We start from the raw sequence: 24,876 nt of genomic DNA, 5'->3' as shown, positions 1-24,876 counted from the left end.
TCTATACCCTCTGAGCATTTTCCAGCTTGCCTGAGGACAGTATAGCATCAGATTCATGTACATATGATTTATATGCAGTATAACAATTTCTTTTTCTGGCACAAAACAAAAACTCTCTCCCTACCTTGAAACTTTTCTCTCTCCCATAAGTGGAAGTCCTGAGTTTCAGACCTTTCACGGACCCTACAAGACAATCTAGCTCTGTTGTAAGGACCTAGAAGGCAGGAAATATGTTTTGACCTCCTCCTCCTTTACATATATAAAGGGTATCCTGCATATCTTTTGCATCCTCTTTCATAGGATTGCAGGATGTTCCTTGCATTAAACAGCCACTTGCTAACTGGAAAGATATGTGCTCTAGTTTTAGGGAACATGCCTTGACCAGTTCCTCCTCAACTGTCCTCTCACCCTCCAGGGCTGGGGGATGAATAACAGGACTTTTGAATTAAGAAATTAAGAATTTCTGTATGATAAATTCTTTAAAGAAAAACACCAAAAGACATATCATTCTAAGATTGACATAATATTTTCCATTAATTCTAGTAAAGCTTGTTTTTTGGGGAAGTATAAGTAGGAGGGATTAGGATAGGAAATTAATTAATCTTTTTTTTTTTCTGAGTTTTGCTGAAATGGCTCATAGTTTTAAAAGTCTGAGTGCTTCTATTTCTAGAACATTTAAGCATAGGCCGAGCACGGTGGTTCATGCCTGTAATCCCAGCACTTTGGGAGGCCGAGGCGGGCAGATCACTTGAGGCCAGGAGTTCGAGACCAACCTGGGCAACATAGTGAAACCCCGTCTACTAAAAATACAAAAATTAGCTGGGTGTCGTGGTGCGCGCCTGTAATTCCAGCTGCTCGAGAGGCTGAGGCAGGAGAATTGCTTGAACCCGGGAAGCAGAGATTGCAGTGAGCCAAGATCACGCCACTGCACTCCAGCCTGGGCGACAGAGCGAGACCATCTCAAAAAAAAAAAAAAAAAAGAAAGAAAAGTAAAGAAAATTTAAGCATCAGCAGATGGGCTTAGTGGGTTGCGGAGCTGGAGGGGTAGGGGGTGATATATGGTTGGGCAGGTGGAAACTGGTTATCATGGGTGGCCAGCTGAGACTTCAGATGTCTTCAGCTGATGGCTCTGAAATGCCCTTAGGTGGTAAGGACACAGCACTGTGAGGTTGGGAAGGCATTAGGGAGTCATGAAGCAGATGTAAAAAGCAAATTAGGAGGCCTTGGTCAGCTGCTGAAGGAGAGAGAGGCCAGCATAAAGAGCACAGAGGCGAGGGAGGGTGTCTGGGTCCCACATATATTGGGGGCCCGATCTCTGCACTTCCAGGCCACTCAGCCCGACTAGAGCCTCCGTGAGGGTCAGGTCCTCGTCCCCAAGGGAGGAGAGCAGCTCAGGTTGCAGGGGGAAAACACCCTCTTTATCGTGCAGGAAGTTCTGTTCCATTGTGCTCTCCACCTGGCGGGAATCAAAACAGCATGAAAAGAAAGAACTGGAAACCTCTCTCCTCTCCTAACTCACAAAAATCACAAGAAGCTTACATTCCCCTCATTAGAATTCCTTATTTTACTTTACATTACAACCCCATCTGGGCCTTTGAACAGCCCTATACAGTGGGCAGCGCATTGATTTTTAGCCCCATTTTGCAGAGGAATAAATTGAGACAGACTCAGACACATTAAAAAATTTGTTCACAGGCCAGGCGAGGTGGCTTACACCTGTAATCCCAGCACTTTGGGAGGCTGAGGCGGGCGGATCACCTGAGATTGGGAGTTTGAGACCAGCCTGGCCAACATGGTGAAACCCTGTCGCTACTAAAAATACAAAATCAGCAGGGCGTGGTGGTGGGCGCCTGTAATCCCAGCTACTCAGGAGGCTGAGGCAGGAGAATCGCTTGAACCCGGGAGGCGGAGGTTGTGGTGAGCCAAGATCGCACCATTGCACTCCAGCCTGGGCAAAAAGAGTGAAACTCCATCTCAAAAAAAAAAAAAAAAACTGGGCAAAAAGAGTGAAACTCCATCTCAAAAAAAAAAAAAAAAATTTGCGGCCGGGCGCGGTGGTTCACGCTTGTAATCCCAGCACTTTGGGAGGCCGAGGCGGGCGGATCACGAGGTCAGGAGATCAAGACCACGGTGAAACCCCGTCTCTACTAAAAATACAAAAAATTAGCCGGGCGTGGTGGCGGGCGCCTGTAGTCCCAGCTACTGGGAGAAGCTGAGGCAGGAGAATGGCGTGAACCCGGGAGGCGGAGCTTGCAGTGAGCCGAGATGGTGCCACTGCACTCCAGCCTGGGCGACAGAGCGAGACTCCGTCTCAAAAAAAAAAAAAAAAAAAAATTTGCTTACAATATTTGGCTAGGAATAAGCAAGGCCAGAGTTTCTGTCTCTTCTCCCAAGATCAGGCTAATAAACCCAGATTATTGCCCAGAAATTCAGTCTTCTACCTCTTGTGAAATAACAAAAAAGGACAAATAGAGAGAGAAAGGAGGAGTGGGCATAAGCCCCTGGGATAAGACGGGGGTCCTCCAGAATGGCTCCATCCTTAGGCGAAATCTACATCTCCACTGGCTGCAGCTACTCCCAGACTCTCCCCAGCATCTGCTGTTTTTCCCTCACCAGCTTTAGCTGCACGGGTAGGATCTTTTTCTCCATGGATTTCACCAGCAGCTTCTGTTGGGCTTCACTTAGCTCTGGAGAAAAAAAGCAGAGAAAGATGTGTGTTGCTGGTGCAGAGGGGACTACAGCCTCCAAATAGCGCACTTCCAGAATTTCAGCCTTCATTCATTGGATGTAATTACAATGCAGGTGTTAAGGGAGCCATAGCTGGGGGGTCCGCTTTGGTCTTGGAGTCGGAGGGCAGGCTTCTTAAGGGAACAAACATTTTGGCTTACAACTGAAGGACCAGAGAGTTTTTCTAAGTGGAAAACTAGAAAATGTGGAGGGAAGAAGAGCTTTTAGGGGCAAGATAAGAAAATGTTACTCCCTGAAGTTAAAGCTAACAGGTATCAGGATAGAAGTGATGAGCTTAGCTATACGCAGAAATTTTAAATATGTTGCTGATAAAACTAAGGTTATTCAACCTCTATTAGCAAGACTAGGCTGTCTTCTCAGACCACCCAATGTGACCAAGCAAATCCTTAGGAATGAAACCAGTTTTTTTTTTTTTGATGGAGTCTCACTCTGTTGCCCAGGCTGGAGTGCAATGGAGTGATCTTGGCTCACTGCACCCTCCCCCTCCCGGGTTCAAGCGATTCTCCTGCCTTAGCCTTCCAAGTAGCTGGGATTACAGGCAGCTGCCACCACGCCCGGCTAATTTTTGTATTTTTGGAAGAGGCGGGGTTTCACCATGTTGGCCAGGCTGGGCTCAAACTCTTGACCACAGGTGATCCATACGCCTTGGCCTCCCAAAGTGCTGGGATTACAGGCGTGAGCCACTGCACCCAGCCATGAAACCAATTTATAAAAATGTAGATATAAACTACTTAACTGTGGTATAATTTGTCATTCATTCATTCATTTATTCATCCATTTGGGAATTGATTCAAGCGATTCATTCCTATTACTGAAAAGATCTATGAATGAAGACCTTATTCCCCACTTACGTGTTAGGGCTCCAACGAAATAAAGGATGGCGCCCACGGCCTCCTCTGATAGCAGGACATCTTTCGGGAGTGCCTCCAGGGTCACTTCATGTCCCTTGTCTAGAGCCCCTTCAAGCTGTGGGGGAAGGTGGGCGACTATTGAAGATAACATAGGAAAGGGCCCAACCCAGGGCCCAGCACATAATAACCCCTTGACATGCGGGAACTCTCTCCATTTCCTGACTTCTTTTTCGAGGCCTCATGTCCTGAACAGTACTGGACTCCTGGGTTCCTTGTTCCCTGAGTTTTGGACTCTGGAAAGGGAAGGTTCCAGCCCCTCCAGCAGATGGCCCTTCTGGCCATCAGAGGGAGCATGTGCCTTGGGGGAACCCACTGTTTGCCCTTTTCCAGGGGACAAAGGGAGGAGCAGTGGCCTGGCAGCCTTGGGGCATGTGGCCAGCCTTGGGGAAGGTATCTAAGATGGACTCCCCTGGCCACTCACCTCCTGCCCCTGTCAGATTTCCCCACCTGCTGCAATACCCGCCCCCACCAAACCACCAAAACATGCCTTCTCCCACCCTTCCCCACTTCCACTAGGTCCTCACCGCGAGCTCAAGGTCTTGTAGCTCCTTTTTCTTCCCTAGAAGTTTGCTGAGGGAGCTGAGCAGGGAGCTTTGCCCTACTCGGCTCAGCTTCTCCACTTGTTGGGTCTCTCTCTGAACTTCTTCTTTTAGTGCCCTGAAGCCTTCATGTACGTCCCCTATGGGGATGATAATGGGACACACAGCCCTCCATCGGGCACCTTCCCCTCCAGTCAGTATTCCCCCTGCAGGGCTTCTACACTCAGCCCCCTTTAGGTGCCAATGCTCTACCCCCCAGTTTGAGCCTGGCCCCATTTTTCTTTACCAAGGAATGTGGTGACAGAACTATCCACCAACCCTAACCTGAGGGTTGGGGCGAGAAGGTGGCCCAGGGTGCATGTATCATCTAACCCAACAGTTAATCTTCCCGAGATCCCAGGCCTCATCCCATATCAGTACACACTTGACTTTTCTTTGAGACTCCAGCAAAAAGTGGAGAAAGAAGGAATGTTTTCCCTTCTCATGAGTTAGTTGACAAAGAAGAATGACTTTGCCTTCTCCTCTCTCTACCCCTAATGCTACCTCCATGCCAAAGTCTTGGGAGAAACTCGCAAAGTTCCTTACCAACATCAGATGCCTGGATAACTGAGAAAAAAAAAAAAAAAGATAAGAATGCAATCCTTCAGAATGGCAGCCATACCCAGGGGATGAGACACTAAGGAAGATGAGGAAATACATCCTGCCTGTCTCCTGGGAGAGCCCAGCTACCTTGTTCCTGGCATTACTGTGACTCAGTGGCTCTGGCCCCAGTTGCTGGGTGGCCGAGTTGCAGATGTGTGTGTAGCAGGTTATAGCTACTAAGACTCTTAATTTTTTTTTTTTTTTTAGGCCAGGCGCAGTGGCTCACACCTGTTATCCCAGCACTTTGGGAGGCCAAAGTGGGAGGATCACCTGAGGTCAGGAGTTTGAGACCAGCCTGGCCAACATGGTGAAACCCTATCTATACTAAAAATTAGTCGAGTGTGGTGACCCGCGCCTGTTATCCTAGCTACTCAGGAGGCTGAGGCACAAGAATTGCTTGAACCCGGGAGGCGGAGGTTGCAGTGAGCTGAGATCTCACCATTGCACTCCAGTCTGGGCGACAGAATGAGACTCTGTCTCAAGAAAGAAAAAAAAAAGGCCAGGCGCCGTGGCTCACGCCTGTAATACCAACCCTTTGGGACGCTGAGGTGGGTGGATCACCTGAGGTCAGGAGTTCGAGACCTGCCTGACTAACATGGTGAAACCCCTTCTCTACTAAAAATACAAAAAATTAGCAGGGCGTGGTGGCAGGTGCCTGTAATCCCAGCTACTCTGGAGGCTGAGGCAGGAGAATCACTTGAACCGGGGAGGTGGAGGTTGCAGTGGACTGAAATTGCACCACTACTCTCCAGCCTGGGCAACAAGAGTGAAACTCCATCTCAAAAAAAAAAAAAAAGAATTTTTTTTAAATGGAGACAGTGTCTCACTATGTTGCCTAGGCTGGTCTTGAACTCCTGAACTCAAGGGATCCTCCTGCCTCAGCCTCCCAAAGTGCTGGGATTATAGGCGTGAATCACTGTGCCTGGCTGCTACTAAGGCTGTTGAGGACAAAGGTCTCAGGCATCAGACCACCTGGGCATCTTGTCCAAAGACTCCCCCTTTCCACACTGTTTTTTCCCAAGCTATTGGAATTTCTGCCATGTTTCGGGGACAATTATTTGTTGAGATTCGCTCTGCTATTTCCCTGTCAGTCCTGTCAGAAGGAAAGAAAAAGACTGGAGTTTTAAAATTCTGAGTCAAGAAAGTTTCAGCGGAATGAAAGGAAACACTTACGGATGACCTTCTCCTCTCCTGACTTTTCTGAAGACAGAAAAAATGCACATCTGTCAGCACAAAACCCATTTTTGCCTTTCATCTAAAACAGTCTTCAAGGCAGTTTCATCAGTGATCATTATAAAAACACAGGGAGATTATGCTAGCTCATCCACCCCCACGATTCGGGAGCACACTCTGTCTCCAAGTCTTACTTCTGCTTCTGACTGTGCCTTCCGGTCTCTGTCTGTCTGTTTCTAGATCTCTCTGGGACAGTATTTATATGCCTCTATCTGTCTTTCCTAAACTTGAGACTAGGTATTCTTAGGGACTTGGGAAATAAAAGCAGAGGCTCCTTGGGGGATTATAGTATAAGCTAGGAGAGGGTGGAGGATTTTGGCAGATAATGTCAGGGGTAGGGTGGAAGATGTGGGAAGCCCGTAAGCAATTTCACTTACCTCCAGGAGGGAAGGTTTGCATGTTATCATTGCAGATATGTGGAATATCTGTGAAGGGCAAGGGAGGGAGGGCAGGAGGACACTTAGCAGCTGCCCCACATTCCCTTCTTCAGTCTCAAGCCAAAGGGCTCTGCTAAGGGCTAGGACCTTGCACCCCAAATGCTTCATTTAATTCCCGGCTTCAACCTCCATTGCTGGAAGCAATCTTTTCTTCCTTGATAAATTCTCTACTATGAGAACACTACTTTCTACCTTCCATTCCAGTCTCTGTCTGTTTCCTCCTTTGGCCACAGACTTCTTGAAAGCAGAGGCGGTGCATGTTCATCTTTGTACCCCCTCCCCCAATGACCACAGTGTCCAGCACCCAGAAGATGCTCAGAATCCAGGAGCCTCTTCACCCTTCTCTCCAGAGAGCAGGCTCCATGGCTGCAGTCGTATCACAGTACAATACACCCCCCTACTCATTCTCTGACATTTCCGCAAGAGGGGACCAGGGTGCCTCAGTATTGGTGCAGGTAATTCTCATCTTGTGGGGAGAACATGCGGGTCTCTGCTCACCCCACTCATCTTTGCCTTTGACCATCAGCTGTCTCACTCGAAAGGCCAGGACGCAGCCCTTGGGGATGGTTATAGCCTCCTTGTGGTTTATGGATCCCTAGAATTAGATAATGAGAATTTGAGAATCTCTGGACATCTTAAGTATGAGATATTGGGAGTGCGAGTTGGGGGAGGTGGAGGGTCAGGGCTGAGAGCCTTCAGGGAGATAAGAAGTTGGAAGCCTTCAGTGGTGTCCCCGGTCTGGACTCAGAGGAAGGACTTCAAAGTCCTTGCGCTCATTTCTGCTGATTTTCCCTCTAGTGACCTGTATCTGTCCTCCTGGTTCAGATACATGAAGGGAACCGGGCAGACCTGCTCCATCTCCTGCCTGTACATCACCCTAGAGCTTCCATCCAAGCCCTGGCTCCTTCTTCCTCTTCACCATCTGTCTCATGCTTACCTCTTTCAGGACACCTTCCATGACTAACCCCTACTCCCAGCTCCAAATCCCAAATCATCCCTTGAATATTTAGATGCAATAGATAGAGGTATGGAGACCATTCCTTATTTCCATTGGCTTTTCCAAGCCTGTGTTCTCTGGGCTTTAGCCTCTGTGTCTCCTCTATGAACCTGAGGACTTTCTGAGAGTAAAGTTGTCTCCTCTTTGGATTGGGAGCACCATGAGGGAAAACCCAGGAATGTGACTTTCCCCTTCCCCAGTAGTTCCCTGTGGCATCTGGCGCAGCGATCTGCCCTCACAGGGCGCCACTGACCAGGGAGGGGGCATGTGTCTGGGGTTTGGATCTTGAAGAGCCGGGGGAAGGAGTGGCCCTTTTCAGCATCCTCGGCGGGCGCTGATCAGGCAAAGCTAATGAAGCCTCCAAGGAAGAGCTGAATGTAAATGTGTATGTGTGAGTGTGAGTGTGGGTGTGAGAGTGTGTGTGTGTGTGTGTGTGTGTGTTTGAATCAAACCTGTAGCCCCAATGGGGCGAAGAAGGGGAGGGAGAAGCAGGCCTCTGCCTTGCCGGCTCGCTCCAGTGTGACCTCCTGCACCGTCTCCACCACCTCCATCACCACATATAGGTTCTCCCCTTGATCTTCCATCTCCTTCAGGAATGGGTGGTCTGCTGCCAGCTTCCTGTGGCAGGAGAAACATAAGGGAACCGTTCAGAGCTCCTTCCTGCCTGTACCACATCCTCCTCTTTCCTTCTGTCCTTCCCAGGAGCTAGACATTGTGGTGGCAGGGAAGGAGTGAGGACTCTGGACTAGGGCTGAGGTTGAAACCGAGATCTCATGCTTACCGGCAGGGCAGCTTCTCTGAGTCTTAGTTGCCTCATCTATGAAATGAGTATAATGATGCTGACCTCCTGGGTTGCTCAGAGATAAACTCGGTAATTGTCTGGGCCAGCACCTGGCCGGGAACAGGGCCTCTTGGGTGCTTCTTACCCCCGTTTCCTCCAGTTCAGGGGTAGATGCGCCCCCCTCTTTCCTCCCTATTCATCTCTCTGGGATCCTTTCTCTCCACGTCTTATGCTCTCTCTTGCTGTTAACACCAGTTCCTCCCCTCCACTTGCTCCTTCTGTCTGCTTCCATATATAAACGTGTCCCTAATCCTAACAAATTTGTTCGCTTTGATCATGCCACTCCCTCAAATTACTATCCTATTTTTTTCCTTCATTTCATTGGCAAATATATCTAAAAAATTCTTTTTTTTTTTTTTGAGACTGAGTCTCACTCACTCTGTCACCCAGGCTGGAGCGCAGTGGCATGATCTTGGCTCACTACAACCTCTGCCTCCTGGGTTCAAGCGATTCTTCTCCCTCAGCCTCCCGAATAGTTGGGTTTACAGATGTGAGCCACCATGCCTGGTCCACCTAAATTCTTTATAATTTGCCTTCTATTTCCACTACTCAGCTGAAATTACAATGATCTCTTACCTATCAGTCTCAATGACCTTGCCGAACTCTGTGCAATACTCGATCCTGCCGTGGAAACTCTCCGTGCAACGCTGGCTTCTCTTGGCTTCCAGTCACACTGTACCACCCTGGCTCAACTCCAGTACGTCTAGTTTCTCAATCTTATCCATTCTGTCTGCACCTCATTTTCCAGTTTCTTTGGTTCTCTAAAATTTTATGTTCTGTAAGATTCTGTTCTCAGTCCTGTTTTCTCAACTACCTCCAAAATCTCCCCCCACCAAACTCAATCCTACAGTTTTTTCTTCTTTTTTTTTTAAGGTCTCACTCTGTTGCCCAGGCTGAAGTGCAGTGGCTCGATCATAACTCACTGCAGACTTGAGCTCTTGGGCTTAAGTGATCCTCTTGCCTCAACCTCCTGAGTAGCTGAGACTCTAGGCGCACCACCATGCCCGGCTAATATTTGCATTTTTTGTAGAGATGGGGGTTTCACTCTCTTGCCCAGGCTGGTTTAAACTCCTGGGCTCAAGCAATCCTGCCTTGGCTTCCCAAAGTGCTGGACTTACGGGAGTGAGAGTCCTCCCCTGGCTCCTACAGTTTTAATCTTTATATTGCTGATTACCTTGTGTGTATCTTCATTTTGACCTCTCTCCTGAGCTCCAGGCCCTTATTTCCAACCACCTGTTAAACATTCTCAGCTGATGTCTCAGCAGAACCAGAAACTCAAAACATCCAAAAGGAACTCACAATCTCCAAATCTACCTCTAACCTGTGTCTTCCTGTTTGTCACCTGTAATGGTACCTTTAATGTCCTATAATGTCACAACCTGGGTAAAATCTCACAGTCACCTTTGACAAAACCCTTTCCCTCATCCTGCAATCAGCTACCAAGCCCAGGCCATTCTATCACCATTGGCAATGGGTGGTGCATCCATTCCTCCCTCTTCACTCCTCTTGCCCTTCCCCAGCTCAGGTCCTCAGTTTTCATTGCTCATGGGATAGAAGAACAGTGTCTTGGCTGGGGGTGGTGGCTCACGCCTGTAATCCCAGCACTTTGGGAGGCCGAGGTGGGCAGATCACCTGAGGTCAGGAGTTCGAGACCAGCCTGGCCAACATGGTAAAACCCCATCTCTTCCAAAAATACGAAAATTAGCTGGGTATGGTGGTGTGCACCTGCAATCCCGGCTACTCAGGAGGCTGAGGCAGGAGGATTGCTTGAACCCAGGAGGCAGAGGTTGCAGTGACCTGGTATCGTGTCACCTTACTCCAGCCTGTGAGACAGAGAGAGACTCTGTCTCAAAACAAACAAACAAACAAAAAAGTCCGGGCGCAGTGGCTCATGCCTGTAATCCCAGCACTTTGGGAGGCCGAGGCAGGCGGATCACCTGAGGTCAGGACTTCAAGACCAGCCTGACTAACATGGTGAAACCTCACATCTACTAAAAATACAAAAATTAGCCGGGCACGGTGGCTCACGTGCCACCTTACCTCCTTCTTTCAACCACTACTTAACTGGGATTACCTCCCTGTAATCCCAGAACTCTGGGAGGCCGAGGCAGGCGGATCACAAAGTCAGGAGTTCGAGATCAGCCTGGCCAATATAGTGAAACTCTGTCTCTACTAAAAATATAAAAAATTAGCTGGGCGTGGTGGCAGACACCTGTAGTCGCAGCTACTTGGGAGGCTGAGGCAGGATAATTGCTTGAACTCAGGAGGCGGAGGTTGCAGTGAGCTGAGATCATGCCACTGCACTCCAGCCTGGGTGACAGAGCAAGACTCCATCTCAAAATAAATAAATAAATAAAATTTAAAAATTAAAAAATTATCCGGGCGTAGTGGCGGGCACCTGTAATCCCAGCTACTCGTGAGGCTGAGGCAGGAGAATTGCTTGAACCTGGGAGGCGGAGATTGCAGTGAGCTGAGATCGTACCACTGCACTCCAGCCTGGGCAACAAGAGCAAAAAACCGTTTCAAACAAAAAAAAAGAAGAAAAGTGTCTTGCCTTGTCTGACTGCTTCAAACCCCTGTTCGTCTTCTCCTATCTGACACACTTCCTCCACCTGGCTGGATTAGTCATAGGACACATCAGAACATTTTCAGGATCTTCCTGGTGCCTACAATTCAGTCTCCTGGAGCTGCCACTTGCCTCTTCCATGGTTTGGGTTCACCTGCATTTCCTGCTCGTTCTACTCAGATCTTTTCTGTCCCTGCCATGCTGGCTGTTCTTCTGTTTTGAGATTGCTGACCTGTGTGCCTTCATAATACCCTTCTCCCAGCCCTGCATGCCCAATTTCTGCTCATCTTTCAAGGCCCAAAACAGAGGCCGCCATGTCTGTGAGATCTTCCCTTGTTTCTCCAGCCAGAAGTCCCTTTGACCCGCCACAAGACTCAGTCAAACCATCCCTACAGCACTCAGCACTTCTTGGCTTTGATTATAATTACTGTTGCACAGGTTTTTAAGATTTTCACCTTCCTAGACTGCAAGGTTCTTGGACAAAGATGTTCTAGGTGCACCCTAGCTCGTAGTAGAGTGCTTTACTATATACATTCTTGCTGGATGACTACCCCAGCCCTTCCTTCTGGCCTTCACAGTCCTTACCTCCTTCTTTCAACCACTACTTAACTACTTAAAAGTCAGTTCCCGTGTCAAGCCAAACATCCGTGGTGCCCAGCATCAATGTGGCACCTGCCACACCCTTTGTGCTGTGGGGCAGCATTCCCGAGGGCGTGCTTAGTGTGTATGGGGGTCAGGCAGGAGGCTTCAATTATGGGAGCAGAACACAGTGCTCAGGTCTCAGCTGGGGGCCGTTAAGACCCATCCCTCCTTTTTCTAGTGTATCGCATAGTCTTAGAGTTAGAAGGAGCCTTAGAGATGATCATCCAATCCTGTCATTTTGCAGAAAAGAAAACTGAGGTCCCAAGAGAAGTGACTTTTCCAAGATCACACAGCAAGCTAGTGTGGACATCATCCTCCCCATGCATGTGTGACAGTGGGGAGGTGGTCCTGGGGACGGTGGCAGTACCGGGAGGTGTGACTAGGAAATGGCCTGGGTGTAGCCACGGGCCAGAAGGGTTGCCTTCAAGAGCTCCCCTGTGGTGACCACATTGGCAAAGGTCAGTGCAGGGGTCCTACCTTTCAACTCAAGGCCCCAAGCACCCTTTCCATGCACTGCCCCACGCACACCCCGGGCGACCCTCGGTCCTGCCCACTCTCACCTCTCCTGCAAGGTCTCCAGGGCCTTGGGAGCCACACTGAGTGTCTGGACCTCCAGAGTGCTGTTCTGCGACAGCCCTGCCGTTCCCTTCACCTTCACCGTCTTTGGTACATCCACATCTCCCTCCACTCGGGTGTCCAGCATATTCTTAAAGCCAAAATTCCCAGTGTCTGTTGGGTCTGCAGGAGGGAAAAGACGAAAGAGGCTGGGCTGGCTGGGCGCAGTAACTCACGCCTGTAATCCCAGTATTTTGGGAGGCCAAGGTGGAAGGATTGCTTGAGCCCAGGAGTTTGAAACCAGCCTGGGCAACAAAGCAAGAACCCATCTCTACAAAAACAAACAAGTAAATAAATAAAAGAGGCTGAGCTGAGAGGTATCCCCCGACCCCCAGCCTCCTCAGCTCCTGGTGATGACTTTGGGCTAGATGACATCTAATCGCCTCTGGCCAGAGGGAGCTTTGAGGTCCTCCTTGCAGGCCAGGTGCCCAGCCCCCGTCCCTCAGTATCCCTCAGTTCCCAGCCCTGCTCGAGGCTGACCTGAAGGTGAGCTGCCGGGCTCAAGCACATCCAGCAGTGTGTAGTCGGTGTGGACGTACCGGGCCCCCCAGAAGAGCGTGCTCTTCCTCTTCCTCAGCACCAGGCAGAAGGGATGGAAGCGCTTGAAGTCGATGAGGCTGTCAAGGGGTGTCAGGTCCCCTCGAGGGTTTAGCTGTCTGGCCAGGGCCCGGGTGACATTTTCAAACATGGTCATTGTCTCTGTGGAGGTGGGGAGACAGGAGAGTGTCAAGGTCGTTGCCAAGGAGCCGGGGATATGGGCTGGGCCCCTGCAGAGAGGGTTTACCCAGCTCTGGGGCAGGGAGAGCTCTTAGAGATGCCTGGATTGTCTCATATCACAGCTGGAAAGAACCAAGGGAGTCTGCATTTTATGATGAAGAACCTAGGGCTGGAGAGTTGAAAGAGTTGCCCCAAAGTCCCATAGATGGCCAGCAAAGCCACACCTCCTTTTTCTTTGTCAAGGGCATTTTTCTCACTCCACACTCATTTTCTTCACTGCCACGGAGCCCAGCTGGAGCTTTGCTTTTCTTTTCTCTTTCTTTCTTTCTTTCTATCTTTCTTTCTTTCTTTCTTTCTTTCTTTCTTTCTTTCTTTCTTTCATTTTCTTTCTTTCTTTCTTTCTTTCTTTTTCTTTCTTTCTTCCTTCCTTCCTTCCTCCCTCCCTCTCTTCTTTCCTTCCTTCCTTCTTTCCCTCCCTTCCTTCCTTCCTTCCTTCCCTTTCTTCCTTCCCTCCGCCTCGCCTTGCTTCGCTTCGCTTTCTTCTCTTTTCTTCCGAGACAGGGTCTTACTCTGTTGCCCAGGCTGGAGTGCAGTGGCGTGATCACAGCTCACTGCAGCCTTGACCGCCAAGGCTTGATTGATTCTCCCACTTCAGCCTCCTGAGTGCTGGGACTGCAGTCATGCACTTGGCTAATTTTTAAATTTTTTTGTAGAGACAGAGTCTCACTATGTTTCCCAGGCTGGGCTCAAATTCCTGGCTCAAGTGATCCTCCCACCCCAGCCTCCCATAGTGCTGGGATTACAGGTGTGAGCCTCTGTGCCCAGCCAGGATCCAGGCATTTTGATGCTCTTCACCTTTGCCCCCTCTGCTTACAATACCCCCTTCCGGATCTGAAGACTCCCTAGTCCTCCTCTAACACTCAATTTAGGTCACCTCCTGGGACCTCTTCCCTCAGTCCTCCAGGCAGCTGGTGACTGTATCTGTGTTTCCAAAGCGCTCTTCTGATGCACTTTCCTGTTGTTATGATCTGCCCACCTGACCCTATCAGCTCCTCATCTGTGACTTCCCAGAGGGCAGGAAATGGGTCATAGTCACCTCTGCAGCAGAAAGTACCACACCTGGCACAGAGTTCGAGCTTGGCAAATGTGTGTGGAAAGAATCAATGAATGTGGCCCTGAGAGGTGTGCGCTAGGGTGAGAGGGCCCTGGAGAATGTGGGGCCCATGGGAACCTGAGGGTCAACATTTTTTTTTTCTTTTTGAGACGGAGTTTCATTCTTGTTGCCCAGGCTGGAGTGCAGTGGCACGATCTTGGCTCACTGCAACCTCCATCTCCTGGGTTCAAGTGATTCTCCTGCCTCAGCCTCCCAGGTAGCTGGGATTACAGGCGCCTGCCACAATGTCCAGCTAATTTTTGTGTTTTTAGTAGAGATGGTGTTTCGCCATGTTGGCCAGGCTGGTCTTGAACTCCTGACCTCAGGTGAGCTGCCCATCTCACCCTCCCAAAGTGCTGGGATTACATGTGTGAGCCACTGCACCTGACCTGAGGGTCAACATCTTAAGTCTCTGTCTTTGAAGTTTGAGTCCAGGTGCTCTGGCTGGGTGGCCTATCGGCACACCCCAGTTATCCCCGTGGGTGGAAGAGGCCACACCAGCTGGCGTGGAAGCACCCCACATCCACCATGGGCACTTCACAGCAGCGGGGGGAAGGAAGCACGGCACAGATGCGTGGGGCTGTTCTGCCAGCTTGAAGGTGCTTTTTTTTTTTTTTTACGCTCATTCCTGGGAGGGCCAGGATGGGGCAGGACAACCTCCTGGTGCCACCTGGGTGCACCTGGGAAGGGCTTGGGCAACAGCAGCCTCCTCTTCACCGGAGAGATGTCCACAGGCCTGCCTCTCCCTTCCCTCCCCAAGGCCTATAGGGATACTTATCCCACTGGACTCTAGGGGAGTTCCATGCCCTTCTTGGTCTACCCATCTCCCTGTGTCCTCAGAGCACCCTTGCCTTCCCTGCTGTCATCAAGTTCTTACCTGGGAGCGGGGCTGGGTCCTGTCCAGCACCTGGGTCTGGGGTGAGGGCCTAGGGCTCGCTGGGTCTGTAGGTTGAGAGGATGACCGTCCCTTGCCAGGACAGGCTGCTTTATGCAGGGACAGAGGCTTCCAGGGACCCCGCCTGCCCTAGTGACCCCACCCCCCTCCCGCTCCACTTCCGGGAGAACAGCATCAACCTGTTTCACATGTGCCCTGGCCTCCTGAGGGCTGAGGGGGTGGATAGGGAGCTGCCAGGCAGGTGCCAGCGTGGGTGGGGGTAGCTAAGGCTGATAGAGAGGTGGCAGCTGGAGGTTGGCTTGTGGATCAAGAGGAGAGGAAGGCAGGTGCTTTTGGGAGGGGTGCAGAGAGAGGCAGTGGGAGTGTGTGTGTGTGTGTGCACGCGCGTATGTGTGAGTGACCAGGGATGGCATCTTTGTTCTGTTATCATCACCGTCATTGGGGAGCATCTCAGATTCATGGTGGGGGTCTGCAGGTGTCCTGGGATAGGAATTCCTGTATGTCCACACATTCCAGCAGAGAGCAGAGCATCTGCAGTGCCGCCCTCCATCCGGGGCTTGTCAGCCTGTGTGTATTGCTGCCTTACTCCATTTGTTTTAGCTACATAGACATAGCTCTGATACCACTAGAAGCAGATGTCTGAGTAGGCAGAGATGGAGTTAGACCAAATGGGTTTCTGTTGTTTAGCGTTCAGCGTCTCTGCTCCTCACAGAATATTGTATACACACATAAGCATATCCGTAGGCAGGGGCACAGCGTAATTCATGGAAAAGCCCAGGAGGCTTGTCGTGGGCTTTCAGATGTCGCCCCAGAGGTCACTCAGGTCCTCCTCTTAGCTTAAATCTCTGCCTAGAAGCAATTTTAAAGGAATTTCAAATGTTGCCTACATGGTCACATTGCTAGAGGACAGAATAAGGGACTTACAAGCAAGGCCCTTACAGTGTTGGGCTATGTGGCCATGCATATGTGCAGGTATAACCTGACACAGCAGAGCCTTCCTGCTCCCACCTTGAGGCTCTTCTCAGTACCACTCATTGAAAAAGAAACGCAACCCTGAATGCTGTGAAGAGTAAATTCCATCTTTTTTTTTTTTTTTGAGAAGGAGTCTCACTCTGTCCTCCAGGCTGGAGTGCAGCGGTGCAATCTCAGCTCACTGCAACCTCCACCTCCTGGGTTCAAGCAATTCTCTGTCTCAGCCTCCCGAGTAGCTCGGATTACAGGCACATGCCACCACGCCTGGCTAATTTTGTATTTTTAGTAGAGACAGGGTTTCGCCATGTTGGCCAGGAGGGTCTTGATTTCCTGACCTCATGATCCGCCTGCCTCGGCCTCCCAAAGTGCTGGGATTACAGGATGAGCCACTGCACCCGGCCAATTCCATCTTTACTGAAGGTTTCCTTGAGGGGCTGATGGTGAATGAGACTAGACCATTCCACACTCAGGAAAACTCCCTAAAATAGTCATCACTCCACTTGTGTCCCCAAAGTCTCATTCAATATGACAGATGCTCCCAAATATTTCTTCTCTATGTCTTGAAACAGAACAAAGCCAAACCTTGCCCCTGCCTCTCTGGTCCCTGCTCACTCTCTTTTTCTTTACATTCCTTCCCATCCACCCTACACCTTTTTGAGACAGGGCCTCGCTCTGTCACCCAGGCTGGAGTGCAGTGTCTCCATCACGGCTCACTGCAGCCATCCAATACTTCATCCTCCTTCCACAGCTCCAGCCATTCCAGCAATCAAACGTCCCTTCTCCTTAGGAGAGGCAGAGGTGGGGGCTTGAGTGTGTAGGAAGGTTGTCGTTAGGCTGGGTGTGGTGGCTCACGGCTGTAATTCCAGCACTTTGGGAGGCCGAAGTGGGTGGATCACCTGAGGTCAGGAGTTCGAGACCAGCCTGGCAAACATGAGGGCAACATCATCTTTACCAAAACTACAAAAATTAGCTGGGCATGGTGGCAGGTGCCTGTAATCCCAGCTACTTGGGAGGCTGAGGCAGGAGAATCACTTGAACCCAGGAGGTGGAGGTTGCAGTGAGCTGAGATCGCGCCACTGCATGCCAGGCTGGGCAACAGAGCAAGACTCTGATTCAAAAAAAAAAAAAAAGGTTGTCGTTAGTCATCTGGTCCCTATCACAAGCACATATTTACATAGAAACCTATTGTGTATTACAGTCTTTTCATCTCTGTCTGTTTTCCTTGTTCTTCCTAGATTTCTACCTCTTTCTCCCTGTATCTCTCAGCCACTACACTGACATGACACCTGCATTTCAGCATATAGTCCTGAGGCTGTGCAGTCTCCGTATGCCTTAATCAGCTCCGGGGAAGGTAATCCCACTCCCACCTTCTCACCAGCCTAGCATTGCCTCAGTCAGACTTTTGGGAGTTTCTTCCCAGTGACTACCCTTCTCCCACTGGCTGCAGGCCAAGGTTCCTAGTCTAGTGGATTCTGCAAAGATCTGGAGAACAGTGGCATCTAAAAGCCACACGTGGCTCTGCTCTCCCTGAGGACCCGCAAAGCCCATCTAGTCAGCTTTCTCTCCTCTGACCAGGAAGTCTTGCTTCTCTCATTTCTCCCGCCTTCGCTCTGATCTCAGAGCACTCTGCTGGGCCTGTCCTCACACTCCTGGTGTCATCCCGACCCTGCTTGCACCACATTGCCCCATTCCCCCAGACTGCCTACTGGTATTCCAAGCAGGGGGCTTGGTGAGTTCAAGGCAGGGAGGAGATATATGGGCTTTCGGGGTTAGCCAGGTTGAAGTTTTTGTGCTTTTGGAATGAAAATATCCACATTTAGGCTTGTCTTGGTGGTGCTCCTTCCTCCCATCCAGGGTGCCCTGCCTCTTTTTCTTTCTTTTTTTTTTTTTTTTGAGATGGAGTCTCACTCTGTCTCCTAGGCTGGAGTGCAGTGGCGTAATCTCAGCTCACTGCAACCTCTGCCTCCTGGGTTCAAGCAATTCTCCTACCTCAGCCTCCTGTGTAGCTGGGATTACAGGCACATGCCACCGCTCCCAACTAATTTTTGTATGTTTAGTAGAGACGGGGTTTCACCATGTTGGCCAGGCTGGTCTTGAACTCCTGACCTCAGGTGATCCACCCACCTTGGCCTCTGAAATTGCTGGGATTACAGGCTTGAGCCACTGTGCCTGGCTGCGTCTTTTTCTTTTCTTTCTTTCTTTTTTTTGAGACAGGTTCTCACTCTGTTGCCCAGGCTGGAGTGCAGTGGTGCAGTCATGGCTCACTGCAGCCTTGACTTCCTGGGCTAAAGGGATTCTCTCATCTCAGCGCCCGCTCCCTGCTCCCAGTACCTGGAACTATAGGCATGTGTCACCACGCCTGGCTTTTTTTTTTTTTTTGAGATGGAGTCTCACTCTTATCGCCCAGGCTGGAGTGCAATGGTGCAATCTTGGCTCACTGCAACCTCCGCCTCCCGGGTTCAAGCGATTCTCCTACCTCAGCCTCCAAAATAGCTGGGATTACAGGCACGCACCACCATGCTTGTCTAATTTTTTGTATTTTTAGTAGAGACGGGCCATCTTGGCCAGGCTGGTCTCGAACTCCTGACCTCAGGTGATCTGCCCGCCTCGGCCTCCCAAAGTGCTGGGATTACAGGCTTGAGCCACTGCGCCCAGCCATGCTGGCTCACTTTTCAATTTTTTGTAGAGAAGGGAGTCTCCCTATGTTGTTCAGGCTGGTCTTGAACTCCTGGGCTCAAGCAATCTTCCTGCCTCGGTCTCCCAAAGTGCTGGGGTTACAGGCGTGAGCCAGTGCACCCGGCCTGGGGCAGAATTTAAATTGTACTGGCGGATATTTAAGTTAGACTGCCTTGTAAGGACGCTTCAGGTCAATTAAAAGAGACTTAATGCTGAGGCAGGAGGGCATGGGGTGAGTGCTGCTCAGGCAGGCGGTAAACTTTGCTCTCTACCTTCCTCTGGTGGTCAATCAAGGTAGTGATGGACAATGATCACCTCTGATTTAGAGACCAAGCTTGTGACCACGCAGGGTTGTTAGGAGAGGGCGATCAGAAGAGGGAATTGATTTAGGAGAGGAAGCCCCAGGGACCTGCCCCGTGGGACCCTTTCTGTCTCTCTGACCCATAGAGTGCACTGCAGACAGACATAGTCATTGGGACAGGGCATTATTTCCTTACTCATTTTCCCTTTTATTACTGATCGAGCCTCACTTTCTTGCTGGCTGGAGTGCAGTGGCACAATCTTGGTTCACTGCAACCTCCACCCCCTCCCAGGTTCAAGTGATTCTCCTGCCTCAGCCTCCCGAGTAGCTAGGACTACAGGTGCACACCACCACACCGGGCTATTTTTTGTGTTTTTAGTAGAGACGAAGTTTCACCACATTGGCCAGGCTGGTCTCGAACTGCTGGCCTCAAGTGATGCGCCCGCCTTGGCCTCCCAAATTGCTGGGATTAAGGTGTGATCCACTGTGCCTGGCTTCCTTTTTATTATTATTGATTTCCCCCTCAGCAAGGGGCCAGAGGAAACAGAGAAAAGTAGATAATGGGCGTTCATGGAAGTCACAAACTCTGGCCAGAATGGGAAGAAGCTGGCACTCTTGGAGTTGGGAGCGCAAGGAGAATGTTGTAGGATTTGGAGCCTACTTGAAGGGTGCAGGATAACTGGAGCATTTGCAAGAAGTGACCCCTCACACGAACATATTCCCAGACCTGCCCTGAACAAAAGGAGGTGGAATGGTAATGGTTAGGGATGAAGACAGGCTGGGCTGGGGCATGACTGCCTGGTGGAGGCACAGGAAGAATGCTTCCTAGGGAAGCTGTGTTTTATCTCTCATATGGGAGGTTGGATGTTTGGGGTCGCAGATCACAGATTGTGAGCTATACTTCCATAAATTCTCCTTTCTGAACAGAATAAAGCTGCCATACTCTTTCCTTATTCTCTAAAAAGCTTTAATGTTTCTTCCCAAATTCCCAGATCAGCTTTGGAGTCCAAGACCTCCCCAAACCCTGACTGAACAGACATCAGTGTTCAGCTCTAAGTGTGTCAAACTCAGTATCCAGCTTCAAGGTGTCAGCCTTCACTGCCCTCACCCCTCCACTGCCAATCCCCTTACCCATCAGCCCCATCTGGGCAAGGAGGCCACTGCCTGCCTCCAGCCCAAATCCAGAGAAGTCTCCTCTGTCAGGTGATCCTCCCAGCAACCCACCTCTTCCAGAGCCCCTGCTGATGCATGGGAGCACGTGTTGGAGCTTCTCTGTATTTTTTTTTCTTTTTCTTTTTCTTTTTTTTTGAGATTGAGTTTCGCTCTTGTTGTTCAGGCTGGAGTGCCAATCTTGGCTCACTGCAAACTCCGCCTCTCGGGTTCAAGCGATTCTCCTGCCTCAGCCCCCAGAGTAGCTGGGATTGCAGATGCGCGACACCACACCCGAATAATTGTTGCATTTTCAGTAGAGATGGGGTTTCACCATGTTGGCCAGGCTGGTCTTGAACTCCTGACCTCAGGTGATCCACCCACCTCGGCCTTCCAAAGTGCTGGGATTATAGGCACGAGCCACCACGCCCGGCCGCTACTCTGTATTTTCACCAGCTCCCCTAGGCTTGTCCTCAAGCCCCACCCTGTCTTCCCTAGCCATGGGCGGGCAGGGCTGGGGATCCCTGATGAATAAAATATCTGGAGAGCCAAGTGTTGTTGGCCAGCACCCAAAAGTTGGAGAGGCTGGCTTACAGGACACAGAGCAGTGTCGAGGCATTTGGCTCCCAGGTGTAAGGAGGATCTGTCTCGTTGGTCTCCTTGTATGTCAAGGCCACAGAGTCCCATCAGGGCCTGACCACTTTCAGCTCCTCGCCTCAGAACCCCCTGAGCAGCTCAAAGTAAAGACAGAAGGGCTCCACCTCTCCCTGAAAGAAATTCTAGTCCAGGATGGTTTCCATCTGCACAGTGGAGAAAAAACATCACAGGATGCTTTGCATTTAGGGAGCCACCAACTTCAGAAGTGGTCTGCAGTAAAATTGTATTTTATTATCTATCTATCTATCTATCTATCTATCTATCTATCTATCTATCTATCTATCATCTATCTATCTATCTATCTATCATCTATCTATCATCTATCTATCTATCTAATCTATCTGTCTAATCTATCTGTCTGTCTATTTTTGAGACAGTCTTCCTCTATCGCCCAGGCTGGAGTGCAGTGGCACGATCTCGGCTCACTGCAGCCTCTGCCTCCCAGGTTCAAGCAAGTCTCCTGACTCAGCACCCCCCGAGTAGCTGTATGTACAGGAACATACCACCATGCCCAGCTAATTTTTGTGTTTTTAGTAGAGATGGGGTTTCACCAGGTTGGCCAGATGGGTCTCGAACTCCTGACCTCAGGTGATCTGTCTGCCTTGGCCTCCCAAAGTGCTGGGATTACAGGTGTGAGCCACCATGCCTGGCCTGCAGTAAAATTTTAAATTTTAATTTTCAGTAAAAATTTAAATTTCAGCCCCTCCCTGTCCCTGTTCTGCAGTGAGCAGATATCTGCAAACCTACCCCCAAAGGCCAAGGGAATTGAAAGACCAAAGAAAGAGGCTAACAGGCCAGGCGTGGTGGCTCATGCCTGTAATTCCAGCACTTTGGGAGGCCGAGGCAGGCGGATTATCTGAGGTCAGGAGTTTAAGACCAGCCTGGCCAACATAGTGAAATCCCGTCTCTACTAAAAATACAAAAATTAGCTGGGCATGGTGGCAGACGCCTGTAATCCCAGCTATTCGGGAGGCTGAGGCAGGAGAATCGCCTGAACCCAGGAGGCAGAGTTGCAGTGAGCCGAGATCACACCATTGTACTCCAGCCTGTGGGACAACAGCGGGACTTCGTCTCAGAAAAAGAAAGAAAGAAAGAGGCTGACAAATCCAGCTTCTTAGAAAGAAACATTTAATAGGGACTTAATGAACAAAAGTGGCTCCCCACACCTGCTGTCCGGAAAATATCTTTTCTATGACAAGCTTTTAGAGTAAAACAGGTGCAGCCAGTCATGGCTCAGACTGTCTTGCAAAAGTCACGACCACTGGGGAGGTTAGATACACGTCCGTATGAGGGAGTATCTGTGTTACAGGCATTGTTACTTTATGAGGGATTGGTATGGTTTGGCTGTGTCCCCCACCCAAAATCTCATCTTGAATTATAATCACCATAATCTCCATGTGTCGGGGGTGGGACCGGGTGGAGGTAATTGGGTGATGGGGGTGGTTACCCCCATGCTGTTTTCATGATCATGAGTGAGTCTCATGAGATCTGATGGTTTTATAAGTGTCTGGCATTTCCCCTGCTTGCACTCACTCTGTCCTGCTGCTCTGTGAAGGTGTCTGCTTCTCTTTTCCCTTCTGCCGTAATCGTAAGTTTCCTGAAGCCTCCCCAGCAATGTGGAACTGTGAGTCAATTAAATGTCTTTCGCTCATAAATTACCCAGTCTCAGGTATTTCTTCATAGCAGTGTGAGAATGGACTAATACAAGGGTTATCTATGCTACAGGCATTGTTTAAAGACTTTGCTGCTGGAATCAGGAATCCAATACCAGTCACCATGGCAGTTTTGCTTCAAGATGGCATCACTCTGCCATTCTTTTACTTTTTATTTTTTATTATTTCTTATATTAAATAGAGATGGGGTCTGGCTATGTTGGCCAAGCTGGTGTGGAACTCTTGGCCTCAAGCAATCCTCCTGCCTCGGCCTCCCAAAGTTCTGGGATTATAGGTGTGAGCCACCGCACCCAGCCTCTCTTTCTATTCAACAAGCTATTTTATTGCAGTCCCCATCCTTGATCCCCCCTCTGCCTGTTAATGCTAGAGTGAAGCAGAGATGGGCAAGGATTAAGAATCCAGAGACCTAAGTTCTGTAGAGAGTTCTGCTAAGAGCCTGCTGTGTGGCCCTAAAGTCTTGTGTGCTCTCTGGGCCTCAGAGTGCCCATCCACAAGTGTGGGGGTGGAGCTGGATGAGCTCAAACTCAATTTTCTCCTCGTTGTCATCCCCCAGGCCCCTCTCCAGCTCCATCTATTGGGAAAGGATCCCCTTCTCCCTGGACATGGCCAGCAGCTGCTGTTGCACCTCACTCAACTCTGCAGAGGGTAAAGGAGAGGAGAGGGCATGAGGGACAGGGCATGCTCTCCCTCCTTCTGTGGGCAGGGCATTGTAAAGTGGCTCTGTGGGCCGGGCGTGGTGGTTCACACCTGTAATCCCAGCACTTTGGGAAGCTGAGGGGAGCAGATCACTTGAGGTCAGGAGTTTGAGACCAACCTGGCCGTGATGGGGAAATCCCATCTCTACTAAAAATACACAAATTAGCTGGGTGTGGTGGTACATACCTGTAATCCCAGCTACTCGGGAGGCTGTGGCAGGAGAATTGCTTGAACCTGGGAGGCAGAGGTTGCAGTGAGCTGAGATCCCACCACTGTACTCCAGCCTGGGCAACAGAGAGAGATTCCGTCTTAAAAAAAAAAAATGTGGGCCGGGCGCGGTGGCTCACGCTTGTAATCCCAGCACTTTGGGAGGCCGAGGCGGGCGGATCACGAGGTCAGGAGATCGAGACCACGGTGAAACTCCATCTCTACTAAAAATACAAAAAATTAGCCGGGCGTGGTGGCTGGCGCCTGTAGTCCCAGCTACTCAGAGAGGCTGAGGCAGGAGAATGGCGTGAACCCGGGAGGCGGAGCTTGCAGTGAGCCGAGATTGCGCCACTGCACTCCAGCCTGGGCGACAGAGCAAGACTCTGTCTCAAAAAAAAAAAAAAAAAAAAAATGTGGCTCTAGGAACTGGGGTTAGCTCCCATGTGTGTCCGTGGAGGGGAAGTGGGCTGCAGATTCATTTTTTCCCCTCCAGGAGAGGATGAGAGGAGATTCCTGGAATGGTATGTTCCCATTTCTTTTGGGAAAAATGAGCTGGGGTAGGGATGGTGGGTGAGCTTGCCCCTCTTGCCTTTTCCTTGGAGGAGGGGACAATAGGGTCTGCACCCTGCCCACTCTGCTTGTAGCTTGGTATCAGGGCTGGCTTCATGGGCATGCAACCTGTGCAGTTGCACACGGCCCCATGCTTGGTTTAATGCTCTGCTGCTACTGTCTTGAATATATATATATATATTTTTGAGTTTTGCTCTTGTTGCCCAGGCTGGAGTGCAATGGCGAGGTCTCGGCTCACTGCAAACTCCGCCTCCCGTGTTCGAGCGATTCTCCTGCCTCAGCCTTCCAAGTAGCTGGGATTACAGGCTTGTGACACAACGCCTGGCTAATTTTGCATCTTTAGTACAGACGGGGTTTCACCATGTTGGTCAGGCTGGTCTCGAACCCCTGACCTCAGGTGATCCCCCTCCACCTTGGCCTCCCAAAGTGCTGGGATTACAGGCGTGAGCCACCACGTCTGGCCGAATATAATTCTTAATAACTTTTGTAGCAAGGAGTCCTGCATTTTCATTTTGCACTGGGACCCTTAACTTTTGTGGTAGGTCTTGCTTGGTACCATTGGGCCTAACCTAGGAGGCCTGGTACATCAGGGATGGCCCTCACCCTCATTCCTGACCCTCACCACACAGAGCCCCCAGCAGGTACAGAATGTTCCTCCAACATGGAGCTGAGGTTGCTGGAAGTCTCCTGCAGTCCCGCAGCCATTCAAAGACCCCGCTCCTACCCCCAGTTCTCCCTATCAGAACTGGCTCCTGTAGATCCAGAACTCGATCAACCTGGCAGAGAGATGGGAAGTGATGATCCCCCTGAAATTTGAGAGACAGGGAGCTTCCTGAAGGGAGGGGGACGCAGGTCTTCACGCTCAGAATGGCCATTCCATCAGGGCCAGGGCCCAGTCTCTCTTTCGGCCGGAAGAAGCCTACTCAAGTGGGTTGAGATCTCCCAGGAGGAGGCCGATCACGCTCCATCCAGCCCATCTCTGGCCCTACCAGCTTGTAACCCCGCCCTCAGCCATCTTAAGCCTAGCCTATCATCCCCC

The 24,876-nt window shown here is 50.3% G+C and overlaps 1 protein-coding gene across 1 annotated transcript; it reads right to left on the bottom strand.

Moving 5' to 3' along the window:
* Window positions 1-509: 509 nt before the first annotated feature.
* GSDMA (gasdermin A) lies at window positions 510-15,000 on the bottom strand. Its single transcript, XM_032162615.2, has 12 exons — window positions 14,919-15,000; window positions 12,652-12,870; window positions 12,117-12,294; window positions 7,960-8,125; window positions 7,009-7,105; window positions 6,451-6,498; window positions 6,014-6,040; window positions 4,784-4,804; window positions 4,184-4,338; window positions 3,600-3,714; window positions 2,614-2,687; window positions 510-1,456 (listed from the first exon to the last, which is right to left on the bottom strand). The coding sequence occupies exons 2-12, from the start codon at window positions 12,863-12,865 to the stop codon at window positions 1,214-1,216; spliced, it is 1,338 nt and encodes a 445-aa protein (XP_032018506.1). The 5' UTR covers window positions 12,866-12,870; window positions 14,919-15,000; the 3' UTR covers window positions 510-1,213.
* Between the last annotated feature and the right edge of the window lie 9,876 nt (window positions 15,001-24,876).

This window comes from Hylobates moloch, unplaced genomic scaffold (assembly GCF_009828535.3).
Source record: "Hylobates moloch isolate HMO894 unplaced genomic scaffold, HMol_V3 SCAFFOLD_10, whole genome shotgun sequence".
Lineage (NCBI taxonomy): Eukaryota > Metazoa > Chordata > Mammalia > Primates > Hylobatidae > Hylobates > Hylobates moloch.
This window is presented reverse-complemented; position numbering and strand designations above follow the sequence as displayed.

What these genes read in the sequence shown, in the direction of transcription:
- GSDMA (XM_032162615.2), bottom strand. Translation starts at nt 12,865, where the DNA reads ATGACCATGTTTGAAAATGTCACCCGGGCCCTGGCCAGACAGCTAAAC. An exon ending in CTGGAGACCTTGCAGGAGAG is followed by an intron (nt 8,126 to 12,116) that starts GTGAGAGTGGGC and finishes CTCCTGCCACAG; the next exon opens with GAAGCTGGCAGCAGACCACC. An exon ending in TCGCCCCATTGGGGCTACAG is followed by an intron (nt 7,106 to 7,959) that starts GTTTGATTCAAA and finishes ATCTAATTCTAG; the next exon opens with GGATCCATAAACCACAAGGA.